This window comes from Molossus molossus, unplaced genomic scaffold, assembly GCF_014108415.1.
Source record: "Molossus molossus isolate mMolMol1 unplaced genomic scaffold, mMolMol1.p scaffold_m16_p_23, whole genome shotgun sequence".
Lineage (NCBI taxonomy): Eukaryota > Metazoa > Chordata > Mammalia > Chiroptera > Molossidae > Molossus > Molossus molossus.
Window position 1 is genome coordinate 2,262,059 of NW_023425359.1, and position 13,356 is coordinate 2,275,414.

General features: G+C 50.4%; 1 protein-coding gene across 1 annotated transcript in view; it reads right to left on the reverse strand.

Annotated features, from left to right (window-relative positions):
* The window catches only part of NID1 (nidogen 1), an 80,217-nt gene extending 67,474 nt beyond the window's left edge, over positions 1-12,743 (reverse strand). The window contains exon 1 of the mRNA XM_036277718.1: positions 12,505-12,743. Within this exon, the coding sequence (XP_036133611.1) occupies positions 12,505-12,729 (225 nt within the window). The 5' untranslated portion in view covers positions 12,730-12,743. The remainder of the gene's footprint in view (positions 1-12,504) is intronic.
* Positions 12,744-13,356: the final 613 nt, after the last annotated feature.

Consider the following 13,356-nt stretch of genomic DNA (forward strand, 5'->3'; position numbering starts at 1 on the left):
AACCTACAACTTGAATCTGAGCGAGTCTCTGGATCTAACTACCAGTTTACAGGAAATGCATGGGACAGAAGAACAAATTAAATGACAGCAGAGACACGCTCAGCAAAGCCCAGACCACGGGACACTCTGCAGGACAAACACCCAGTTTTTGTTTTTTTGTTGTTTTTTTTTTATCCTCACCCGAGGACATTTTCACATTTTTTGTTCAGACAGAGTGGGAGGGAGAGAGAGGAAGAGAGAGAGAGAGAAACATCGATGTGAAGGAACACATCGAGTGGTTGCCACCCGCACGACCGACCAGGGCCGGGGACAAACTGCAACCGAGGTACATGCCCTTAGCGGGAACCGAACCTGGGTCTCTCTGTACCGCAGGCCGACGCTCTAACCGCTGAGCCAAACCGGCCAGGGCGAAACACCCAGTTTTTGTAATAAACACACTGCAAGAAAGAAAGAGGTGAGGGAACCTGTAGATTTAAGAAGTTTTAAGAAACACGTCTACCAGGTGCCATGTGTGGTCTCTGCTTGGATTCTGACTTAAACCAATCAACTGAAAAACAAAAAAAGCCCTGACCAGTTTGGCTCAGCGGTTAGAGTGTTGGCTTGCAGTCCAGAGAGACCCGGGTTCGGTTCCCACTAAGGGCATGTACCTCAGTTGCAGTTTGTCCCCGGCCCTGCTTGGGTCATGTGGGTGGCAACCACTCGATGTGTCCCTTTCACGTCAATGTTTCTCTCTCTTCCTCTGTCTCCCTCCCGCTCTAACTGAACAAAATATCAAAAAATGTCCTCAGGTGAGGATAAAAATAAATAAAAATAAAACACTTTATGAAGCTATTTGAACATTAGATGATATTAAGGAATTATTACTTATTTTTAGGTGTGATTATGATTTTGCAGTTTTGTTTCAAGAACAGAGTCATCGTTTAGAGATACATTCTGAAATATTTAGAATAAAATAAAATGTTTTGGATTTGCTTAAGGGGAACTCAGTTTAGGTGAGGGGAGCTATCAGGAACAGGGAGACTGAACTGAATCAAGACCAACCACAAATAGATACTTGTTAAATAGATACTTGTTGAGTCCCAGGAGTAGGTTCCAATAGTCCCTCTACTTTTGCATATGTTTGAATTTTTCCATATTAAAAATGTTTTGTAAAAAAAATAGATAATGAACTCGACCTAATGTTTAGCAAAATAGGGTAGCTGGCTTTTACAGGTAAGCCCACACCAATGTCCTGTCATCGGGGGGAGGGCCTGTGGTTCGTCTGACTCCCTCCCTTCCCCAGACTTGCCCACATCCGCCTTGGCCCTCCTGCCCTGAGCAGGGATTTTCTGGAATGCCCACTGCCCTGGGAGCACGAGCCTGTGATACGAGCAGGTGCAGCGAAAGCACATTCAGTGATGAACCCGATGTGACCGCGCCCTGAGGCCCAGGTGCAGCGCCCTGGGTCCAGAAAGAAACGATGAAACCTGAGGATTCTACAGCAGGCACCAGCATTCCTGGCTGGTCACCCACTTGTGCTACTTACACACGACATGGATTATGCCCTGGCTGGTTTGATCAGTGGTTAGGGCATCGGCCTGCGGACCAGAGAGACCCGGGTTCGGTTGCACTAAGGGCACATACTTTGGTTACAGTTTGTCCGCGGCCCGGTTGGAGTCGTGTGGGTGGCAACCAGTCGATGTGTCTCTCTCACATCAATGTTTCTCTCTCTCTCTCTTCCCTCTTCTCTCCCTCCCACTCTGTCTGAAGATAAATGCAAAAATGTCCTCGGGTGAGGATAAAAAAAAAAAATGACATGGATTATGAGACGGGATGTTAGTTTTGATATGAATGTTGATGAGTTCAGAGTAGAAATCTATGTGCTGCAAAAGACCTTTATTGTTTTAGTCTTCAGCCAAGGATGTTTATTGATTTTTAGAGAGAGAAGAAGGAAAGAAGGGAGGGAGAGGAGGGGAGAGAAAGAGAGAGAAACATCGATGTGAGAAACACTGATCAGCTGCCTCCTGCATGCACCCTGACCAGGGATGGAACCTGAAACCTAGGTATGTGCCTTGAGTGGGAATCAAACTCGTAGCCTTTTGGTGTACAGGACAATGCTCCAACTAACTGAGCCACTCAGCCGTACAAAAAACTTTTAAATTGCTCACACTTCTCCAAAGTGACCATGCTGCTTCACCTGTAACACTGCACACCTGCATCTATGGTCCCTTCGGCCTCGAAGACCACCACTCAGCTCATGTCCTTGGCAAAGTGCCATTTCTCCTTGTGGAGCCTTCTGGACCCTCCCGGCTGGGTTCCCGGGAGCCCCTGTAAGTCTCTGCAGTGAGCGCAGTGAGCCCGGCTGGGAACCGAGCCCGGCGCATCTTCACTGTAGGTCGCACTGCGCACTGAGCGTGTTCCTGACGCAGCCTGGCTGCTATGTGACTGCCTCTACCAAATACTGCCTCCCTGAGGCTCTCGGGGGAGTAAATAATACACCAGTTCTTTGTGGCAAGAACAGCACTTGGACCGAGGTAAATACAGCCCTGAAACCTTGCTTGCAGTTCACATTGGGAAAAAGAAGTTCCTTTAGCAACTTAAACTTCAGCTCCGTGTGTTACTAACAACTTAATGTCTCTTTGCAGCTATCCCGAAGATGTCAATTATGTCACAAAGCAGCCCAGGGTGACAGGCCAAGCACCACATGGCTAACAGCTGGCTGCAGCCACGTCTGTGCAATTGTTTCAGCCCAGCTAAGTTAACAAGAGGGACAGAGCAATAGCTGTGAACTGGGGACTGTCCCCTCTTAAAGGGGCACTTCCTGTCTAGTGCTGGCCCTTACGGTGACGTTACAGACAGCACGAACCACTGGGAAAAGTCTAAATGCAGACAGTTGATACATTAAATGGCATGTTGATTCCTGACATTAAAATGTACACTGAAGTGAAACAACAACCATTGCTTTAGGTTTAAAGAGCCTGGTCGCGCGCGGTCCCTGGGGCAGCCAGCAGTGGTGGCGGGAAGCCTTCCCAAAGCCAATGTGGTTGGAGAACATGGGAGGGCGCACAGATAAGACACAAATGGGTCATTTCAGAAATGCAAATGGATGTCTGAGAAGACAATGAAATTCATGAAGCTGCAAAAGCAAAGTCCAGGGGTGGGAGGAAGCCGCGACTTAAGGTACAATCATTTAGGATCAAGCATGGAAAGGCAGCAAACAAACCTCACTGAGAGCCCGCTAAATCCGAGGCCCTTTGTTAAAGCTGCTTGCATTTTTAAACTTTTCATGCAACCACACCTCTCTTCACCTAGGAAATAGACAAAGAAATGTCAAGAGACTTAATTTAGCTTAACGTCACACATGGTAGGCAAGCGATGGCACCATGATTGGGGTCCACGTCTGCTGGAGCCCATAAGCTATGTGCTTTCTGGTGTATTTGGCTGCTTGGTTTAGAGATACTGGGAGCAAAGGTCATGAAAGCTGCAAAGCTTCATGGGATGGCACCACAGTTAGAGACTGGACAGCTAGAAAACTAAAAGGGCCCAAGAGAAGGAAAACTTGATAAAGGAGCCCTAGAAATCGCCACATCGTGACAGTCAGGATGGGGTCTGCCTGACCTCAGCCTAGAGCCCAGAGAGGCCTGGGGCCTGACCCATCACAGCTCATAAAGCATTTTTACTCCGTTATCTCACTGAACCTGGTAAAACAAGCTTTACTATCATCTCATTCTTCTTTGAGAAAGAATAAGTTTCAGTTTATAGGACTCGCCTCAGACCTAAACTAGAAATGCCACAACGAAACTTTTGAGTGCGAATTACAAATGTTTTCCATTAACCCCAGACAGCCAGAGAAACGGCTCTGGCTTGAATTAGAAATCGAAACAAAAGGATTAGTAGATAAAAGTAAGGGACAACCTAGGGGTAATAGTTAAGAGATGAGTCAATGCCTGCAACTTAATCCAGTTAATATCTAATGAACAACCATGGATCAGTTACCCATGTCTTCTGCAAGAATTTTCTACCTAAGATTACCTTCCAACATTTTTAAATGGCTGGAGTCTTTAAATTTTAACATTTGTGTGTCTATCAAAGCAGAGGCGTGGCAGTATGTGCCCTTTAGTGTTCCAGAAGAGGATCAGGGAAGGGGAGAGGGCTCATCCAAACCCCCAGTCTCTGGGGAGGAACATGCTCCTCCTTCACCCCGGGATGAGATGTCTACCTGTGCCAACTGGAGCACGAGGGCCTCCTTAGTTTGGATTACACAAATCCCTCCATTTGAGGTTATAGGGAAATAATCGAGCATCGGCCGCCCTTCCAGACTGACCACCCATCAGGGTAACTCAAAGGCCCCAGTGGTGAGGGAAAGTTCTCAGCTAATAGATGTAGAAAGAATGATGGAAACAGGCAAACAACAAATAAAATAAAATAAAACACCATTTGGCAACCTTAATTTAATATTGATTCGGGCAAACATCATCAGCGGATGCCAGACCATTAGGTGAAAAGTTGCTGGGAGAGGGGACAGCTGCATGGGCCAAGTCATCTCCCCTATGTCTGCTCGCTGCTCACAGGGGAACACAATGTGACAGACACGACCTGGCCGTCATCTCTGCAGTACTGACAGCCAGCAGAGCAGTAGCCAGACCTCGCTTGCCTCCTGATGTTATACAATATGACATATGTGGTCTCATTCATGAAGTATTCCTGTTACATAATGTTTAACCTACTCAACAAGAAAAACACAAATAACCCAATTAAAAAATGAACAAGGAACCCAGCCGGGTGTGCCTCAGTGGTTGAGCGTTGACCATGCACCTAGAGGTCGCCAGTTTGATTCCTGGTCAGGGCACATACCCACGTTGTGGGCCCGATCCCCAGTGGGGGGCGTGCAGGAGGCAGCCAATTGATGTTCTCTCTCATCGATGTCTCTCTCTCTCTCTTCTTCTCCCTTCCTCTTTCTCTAAAATCAATAAAAAATATATATTTTTTAAACTTAACAATAAAAATGAACAAGGATATGAATAGAGATTTCACCAAAGAAGATGTGCACGTGGCCAACACACACATGGAAAGATGCTCAGCATCTTGAGCCGTCAGGGCAATGCAAACCAGAACCACAGTGAGACAGCACTTCACCCCCTCTGCGACGGCTGGAATCAAAAACGCCAGCTAATAGCAAGTGTGGAGAGATTGCAGAGAAGTGGAAGCCTCATACGTTGCTGGTGGGAATGTAAAACAGTACAACCACCTTGGAAAACAGCTTTGATAGCCCCTCAGAAGTGAGCCCCAGGTTCCCACGAGAGCCAGCGGTTCCACTCCAGGGTCTGTGCCCAGGAGGACTGACAGCAGAGATCCACACAGACGCGGACAGACATTCACGGCAGCATTGTTTTTAACAGAAAAGAGAAACGACCTGAGTTACAGACAATTCTTAGCACTGAGAAGTCCATGTCGTCTGCTGCCCTGGTGCCCTGGTCAGTTAGGAAAGGGCTGATTGGTCCCTGGAGAAGGGGGGGACCTGAGAGGTAAGAGATGAATTAGGTGGCAGAGTGGAAGAATGAGCAAAGGGCCGAAGGAGGACATAGTTTACTTTTCTGGAAAGTGTTATGGCAAAACTAGAAATAAAGCCACCGAGGTAGGGTGAGGCCCTGAATCCATGCCAAGAAGTCCACCCTCCCCTGAAGTTAGTACAGGGGGGAAAGGGCGGGGTGCGCGCGAGAAACTCAACACAGCTGGAAAGTGTCACATCCAACATGATAAGAAAAGTACAGGTGCAAGGCCTTCTGTGAAGGTGAAATGAAGAACTAGTGATTTTCCAAGATGACCACCTTCTTACTCAACCCAATGGGCAACTCTCAGTCCTCATCTTTTTGGCCAGTCAACATGAACATGGTGGTCCACCCCCTCCTCCTTGAGGTACTTTCTACACTTGGTTTCCAGGGCACCTCACTTGCTCTTCTTTCATCTCCTTTTGGTCTCCGCTGCTCCTCCTTGCACCCCCGACCGGGGGAGGCGCCCACGGACCTCTTCTCTCTCTACACACACTCCCGTGGTGGGTGCATTTCGCTCTCTTGTTTTAAACGTCACGTATGTGCCAATGGTCCCAAATTTACATCCAAAGTCCAGGCTTCTCTTCCAAACTCAGACTCATATATCCAACTGCCTGCTCCATCCAGACCCCTGGTGTTCAGCAGCACGCCACCTACTAAAGTACTATGTCTGCTGCTCATTCCCTTGCTCCTCCCCTGCCAGAATGCAAACTCCCCGAGGACAGGTCCTTCGTTTGGCTCACTTGTATTCTGAGTCCCTGTAGGAGTGCCTAGCCCATCAGGGGCACTTGTTAAGTATCTGTAGAATAAATGAATGAAGGGAGGGCAGTCTAAGAGCCCTCCGAGGTGCTGTTAACACGGGAAAGTAAGTGGCAGCGCAAGTAGCCGAGGGAGGAGGGCAGTGAGTCATTCTCAGTTGCCCTGTGGAACCTGAAGTGGCAGATGGATACTTGGGTGGAAACATCTGCTATGATTTTGAAAATCTGAGAGAGGTGGTGGCCAGAGACACTGTCGTGGGGCAGGCAGGTGAGGCCAGAGGTCGGCAAGCCCTCCGAGGAAAGGCACTGAGCGAAGAAGATACGAATCCTGCTCTATGACTCCAGTGGCTCTCTGTCCGTCCGTGGACAGAGAATACACCACAGGAGCACAGGAAACATCTGCAGTGACCACAGTGCACCGGAGACTCCGCTCGGGCCACTGCGGGGTCTGGGAATGAATCCAGCTGGGTGGAGCTCCTCATGACTCTGCGTGCCCCAAGTTCTGGGTGCTGATCCTCCATCACAGGACACTGGAATCACCTGTCGTCTGTGGCTCCCACACAGCTGAAACATCCCTGAGGGCAGGGACCTGGTCATTCTCAGTGGCTGCGCTTCGCGGAGTGGGTAGCCCCGGCCCCTAGCACAGAGCCCACACGCACGGCTCCCTGGGTAAACACTGGACAGTGAATTAAGTTTTGAAGTGAGTGGCCTGCATTGGCAGAGAAGGTAGAATTAAAATAGAAATAAAGCTAGAAGATCTTGAAGGATGAGTTAAATTTACCCTACGTAAGGAAAGATTCCTGTATGTAAGTGGCATCATGAAAATCTGTTTGTGGGGCAGGGAGATGAGTCAGGACAGAAGTATAAATTACTTTTGCTGCCAAGGATAAACTTTTATTATTTTTCCATAGCATGAAGGATTTTATTTCCAAAACAAACCAAACTTATCAAATAAGCAATTCATTTCTCCATTTTTATGATCAAGACATAAATAATTTAATATGCAATAAAATCATGTTCTAGAAATTCTTCTATTGCTCTACACAGCCAATAGAAACTACCAATCAGCACGAGACAACCAGCATTAACAAACTGAGGTGATCAAATTCTAGTAAAAAAAGAACATGTTTTATCTCTCCGAACAATCTCATTTTATATATGTGTATGTGTGTGTGTGTGTGTGTGTGTATTATATAAATAAAATTTTTTTTTTTTGGTACGTGCCCCTAGTGGGAACTGAACCCGGGACTCTCTGGTCCGCAGGCTGATGCTCCAACCACTGAGCCAAACCGGCCAGGGCTCTCATTATATTTTTGAAGAGCTCTGGCCCAGGCAGGTCAGTTCGTTGGCCAAGGCAGCAGAGCTCGTGTGAGCCTGGTAGTCAGCGAACTGGTTGGCTAGGTTTGTAGACTGTGGGGACCAAAGAATGCCATCTTCACTGCTGGGACTGTACTGTTTCATCATCCAAAAACATGAGGTCATTCCGTGGGGAGAGTCAGACCTTCTGTGGGGGGTCTGCTGTGGCCCAGGGGTGGCTCTTCACCTGCCCTTGAACAGCCCTCACACTGAGGCCACGGGATCAGCAACTGTCAAACATGTTGATCTTGGAGTGAAGACCCTCCAAACGCTTGTATCTATTATATAGGTTATACAGGTCAATATTTATCAATATTTATCAATATCAAATTTAAATATTAATAATATTTAAATAATATGAGCTCATTATGTACTAATATAAATAACATTATTTTTTACAAAAATAAAACTCAAGCCCTGGCCAGTTTGGCTCAGTGGTAGAGCATCAGCCTGCAGACCAATGGTTCAATTCCAGTCAAGGGCACGTACCTCGGCAGTTCAGTCCCTGGCCCTGGTCAGGGTCGTGTGGGAGGTGACCAGTCGATGTGTCCCTCTCACATTGATGTTTCTCTCTCTCTCCCTTTCTCTGCCTCCCATTCTATCTGAAAATAAATAGAAAAAATATCCTCGGGTGAGGATAATAAATAAATAAATAACAAAACCAAAAAAACAAAAAACTTCAAAAGTACTTAAAGAAAGAAGTGTCATTGTTTTACATTTCTGCAAATCAATGTGATGTCTGGCTTAATGGAAGCTAGCGGATTCATATCATCTACATGGACCTGCTGAGAGCTATCACAGGTCATGTACCTTTGGTGAACTCCACCGCATACATGACAGCGTGGGAGTATAAAAAGCAAATCACATTTTGGTGGTATTAGGAAAAGAATTTTAGTCCTGTGAATTTCTTTTTTTTTTTTTTTATCCTCACCCGAGGACATTTTTCCATTTTTTGTTCAGATAGAGTGGGAAGGAGAAAGAGAGAGAGAGAGAGAGAGAGAGAAACATCGAAGTGAAAGGGACACATCAAGTGGCTGCCACCCGCACGGGCCGGGGACAAATTGCAACCGAAGTACGTGCCCTTAGCAGGAACCGAACCCGGGTCCCTCTGGACCGCAGGCTGACGCCCTAACCACTGAGCCAAACCGGCCAGGGCTGTACTGTGAATTTCTTGAACACGTCTCCAGGACACCAGAAGTTCCCAGACCACACTTTGAGAACTGCCACATTAGGTCATTCACTAAAGGGCTCTAAAGCCAGCTCTTAGCTGGTCTCTCATTCCCCTGGTCCCCTTGCAGACCAGCATTTCAAGGCTCCCACTTCCCTCCCCAGCCTCAGTGCGAGCGTGGAGGTCTACTGGCTGCCGGGCATCTCCACGTTCTGGTCCGCTTATTGGCCCCAACTCCACCCCCACCTCCACCTGCTCCTCACACCCTGTCACGTGTGACTGGTCAGAAATCTTGGTGCATCTTCGATCACCTTCAGGGTTGCCCTTTTCTCTCCTTGCCCCCCTTTCTATAAGCCCTCATCCTGCATGTCTGGATAAACCAGCAACTTAAAGAACTGAGTTTCCTGCCCCCAAACTCTCCCTGTCTGTTTGTCCATGTTGTCTTGCAAACCACAGCCAGACTTACCTTACTAAAGATGCCTTGTCACCAGCTACAGACAGCTTAACCTACCAACCACTGACCTCTAGCCCATTGCCACCATGGGCAGGGGACCTGCTTCACCCACTGCCTCGGTGGCTCAGCGTGTGACTTGCTGTAGTCCATGAGAAGTTAGGAGGCAGGACCCAAGCAGAGGCTTGAAAAAGCACTTGTGCATTTCTGCTCACTCTCTGTGCCTCAGACAGGCCCCGTGAAGGACAAGCTCAAGCTGGCCCTGAAGCAGCTCTACCCAGTAGAAATTTCGTGATGATGGAAACGTTACATAGCAGCACCGTCCGAGATAGTAACCACTTGCTCAGGAGGGGATCGAACATTTGAAATGAGTGACTGAAAGGCTGAAATGTTATTTCATTTATCCAAATGCAAATAACTACATATGGCTAATGGCCACCATACTAGACAAAACAGCTATGGAGGATGAGAGACCCATGGAGCAGAACGAAATCATCCCAACGGGTCCTGCCACAGCCACCCTAGATCAGGCCACTGCTGCTTCGAGGCACAGGAGCAGTAAGCCTTATTGTTACAGTCCACTGAGGTTCCCTGGTTGTTTCTTACAAAGTGAAAGCTAACTGATACATTCAATCTCCCCACCCCACATCCCCTCCGGAGAGAACCCCCTATTCCAACGGAAACCCTCAGCTCCATCAGATCACTCTCCCAGCACACGCCAGGCTTGGTCCCATCCTCAGGCACTCGACCCTCCCGCCTGGAACAACCTCTCCACCCTCCCTCCACCCACTAAAATCAAACCTGTCCTTCAAGTCTTAAATGTAACCTCCTCTGTAGTGTTCTCTGACTGCCCTAGCCCACAACAATCTCTCTGTCCATTTCCACATGTTTGGGGTTTGATGCTTGAAAGCTTCATGAGTCAGACACAGACTTGGGCTGGAACACTAGTTTGGGCATTTAACTGGGGGTATGGCCTTGGGTAGTTCCTAATTATTATTATTTTATCTGAAAAAACGGGGAGTTGTTCTGAGGATTAAACAACGTACAACTAGCAAGTCCCTGGCATTTGCAAACATACTCATCCAATAGTTGTTTTCTTTCTCCGTGCGTGTTTCTCCCTTTTCCTAGTCTAGTGCCCAGAGCAGTACAGACCATCTGGTTCATGCTCACGCCCTGTCAATTCAGTTTCTCAGTCAGGGCCACGTGAGGGCTTCTGTCAGCTCCAAGAGCATCTACACAGCTATGGAGAGGAGCAGATGTTGGGCTGGGTCACCAGATACCCGAGAATGCAGCAGTCACCCAGGATCACACCTTCTTCCAGGGCAGCCCTTATCCAGGGACTGATCACTGGAATGGCCCAGAGACCCAGCCCTCTCGTGCAGACATGAGACAGCTTTGAAAGGCCATCCCGCCTCAGAGCAACCAGGGGGCTGGCTGAGTCCTTCGCTGGGACTGTATGCAGCTGAGCTCCCCTCTGTCAGCCCCCTTCTGTCCCCTTCCTTCCACAGGTGTGGGTCTGAGGAGTGCCCCTAATGAAATAAGCTGCCTGCTAAGCTACATCTCAGAGTCAGCTCCCTGGGAACCCAACCTGTAGCACAGATATGAGATCCCTAATGAGCTCTGGGATTCTTTCTTATCAAAATGTTACTTAAACCCAAACAGACTCAAAGGTATTGTTCAACATAAGTCGTCTTTTAGCTATAGATTTTCCAGGTCTTTAGAATGCAATGTGGCTAGCCTGATGCCACAAGTAAAGGAGGGTCCCATGTTTAACACCGGGTTCTTAACTTGGGGCCCAGTAACCTCCCCATGGGGGTTCATGAATACAATCCAGTGGGTCTGTTAAAGGATGAAAAAAAGGAATTTCATTTTTTTCAGTAACCCCTAACTGCTATTTAGCATTTCCTTTCATTGTGCACACAGGCAACAAGGCACAGTGGCGGCAGCACTCGAAGACTTTGCCACCAGCAGAAATCTCAGAGAGTCTCGTGTCACCTGATGGTCACTGCAGGTGTCTCCAATGTTGTTTACAGACCTCATAAGCCTGAACGTTTGATCCACTGCTACATCTCGCTATTCACTGTGGTTAAAAAGCGCATATATAACTTCACAAAAATTTTGTTCTAATATTTTTATCTGTATTTCAACATAATTGATTTCTTGGCCATCTGTGTTTTTTATTTTATGCATTTAAAGACATTATTCTAAGAAAAATCTTCTAGGCTTCACCAGATGGCCCAAGGAGGTCAGCGCAGTCAACAGCTAGGGGTCTGTCCTGGGTCTGGTGTAGGTTTTCAGGTCTCCTTCTTTTTAGGCAAAGCTACAAGCCCCACGTGGGTGTGGCCCGGGGCACAGCCTTTCCCGGGCAGGGCCGACTCCGGCCGATGCTGTGTGGTCCCCCTTTTGGAATGCGCACAGCTTTATATGAAATCCACATGGTGCGCTGCTGGGGGAGGCAGCGCCACCAAAGGCCTTGACCGACCAGACAGCGCCCCCGGCCAGTTCTGAGCGGGTTCCAGAGAGCTAGAGGTCACCTGGCCCCGCTCCTCATTTGGGGCCCCATGGTGACAATGTTCGTCTACAGGAAATTGGATCACCGGGGGGCCATGCTTCCCCAGCTCTGAACTCTGGCCTGAAATGAGATCAACTAGAGAGCAGAATCATTGCCAAGACAGACCCGTGGTTCGCAGACACCAGTGCAGGGGCCCGTCCGATCCATTCCCCGGGCAGAGAGCCGGGTCTGGAGGTCCTTTCCTTCCCCGGAGCCTGCCGAGCCCCAGCTCTGGCCATTGCCCCCCAGAGCTCCTGCGTGCAAGCGCCTGGCCCCATCGGGCTGGTGTCCTGTCCCCAAAGGCTCGGGACAATGGCGAGACCAACTTCCCGGCCGCGATGTCGCGCACAGCCGCCAGGGAGAACACTCCGCCCGGGGTCCCTGGGTCGCGGGGTCCCGGAGGGAGCAGGGTGCACACAGGGCCGCGCAGACTAAACGGGCTCCCCAGCCCCACGAGCTCCTCGGCGACAGTGACGGGGCAATGGGGACGTCGGGGCCAAGAGGCGGGAGCGCACTGGGCTTGGAGACCCAGTGCGCGCCCCGCGTTCGGCGGCCAGCGGATGGGTCTCCGCCCCCGACGCCCACGTCCGTCCGGCTCCGCCAGAGCCCCGGCCCCCGGCCTTCTTCCTCCCGTTGCCAATCGGCCCCCAGCCCCCCGCTGGCCGCCCCCTCTCTGCCCGGGGCGCACTCACGTAGACCGAGTGGATGTCAGATTTGTCGAAGAAGCGCAGCGCGGTGCTCAGCTCCAGGGCGGGGGAGACGCGGTCGTCGCCGGGCTCCAGCTCCAGGTCCCCGTGTAGCGGCCCGAAGGGGAAGAGCTCCTGGCTGCGTAGGCAGCCCCCAGGCCCCGCCAGCAGCAGCGGCAGCAGCAGCGCCCGCGTCCATGCAGCCCGGCTCCGGCAGATCGCGGCCCACATGGTCCCCAACTGCGGTCCCGCTACCCGAGCGGCTCGGCGCCAGAGGCTGGAAGGAGGAGATGTAACCGGACGCCCCTCGGCAGCCCCTCCCCGGGGATGGGGGAGGAGGAGGGAACGGGGGAGGGCCGGTCCGCGCGCCGGGCGCGCCCAAGCCGCCCAATGTCCTAGCGGGAGGGAGGGCGACACCGCGCCCCCGGCGCTGGTCCTCGGGGTGGTGGGCGCCGCTGGCCGCGAGTCCCGAAACCAGCCCTGCTCCCACCGGACGGCCGCTCTGGGGACGGGAGGTGGAAACACACCTCCGGGCTCTACACGGTGTCCGAGGTCAGGGCAGAGTTGCAGGAACGAGGCGGTGGGGAAGCGCCCTGGACGGGGAAGTGTCCTGCATGGTGGAATGTGTGCCCACCCTGTGGCTGCCTGAAGCGTCAGGGGGTCAGGCACACACGTCCGACCCCGGTGGGAAGAGGGGTGGGTGCTGGGGACCGGCAGGAAGGGCCCAGGCCAGGAGCACGGTCCTTTTATATCCCTCCATTTTTTCAGCTTTATTGAGGAGGGATCCCGGGCTCCTTAATGTGGGAGTTCCGCCAGAAACGGGGTCGCACCCTCCTAGACAGAGCCACTAGTGTGTAA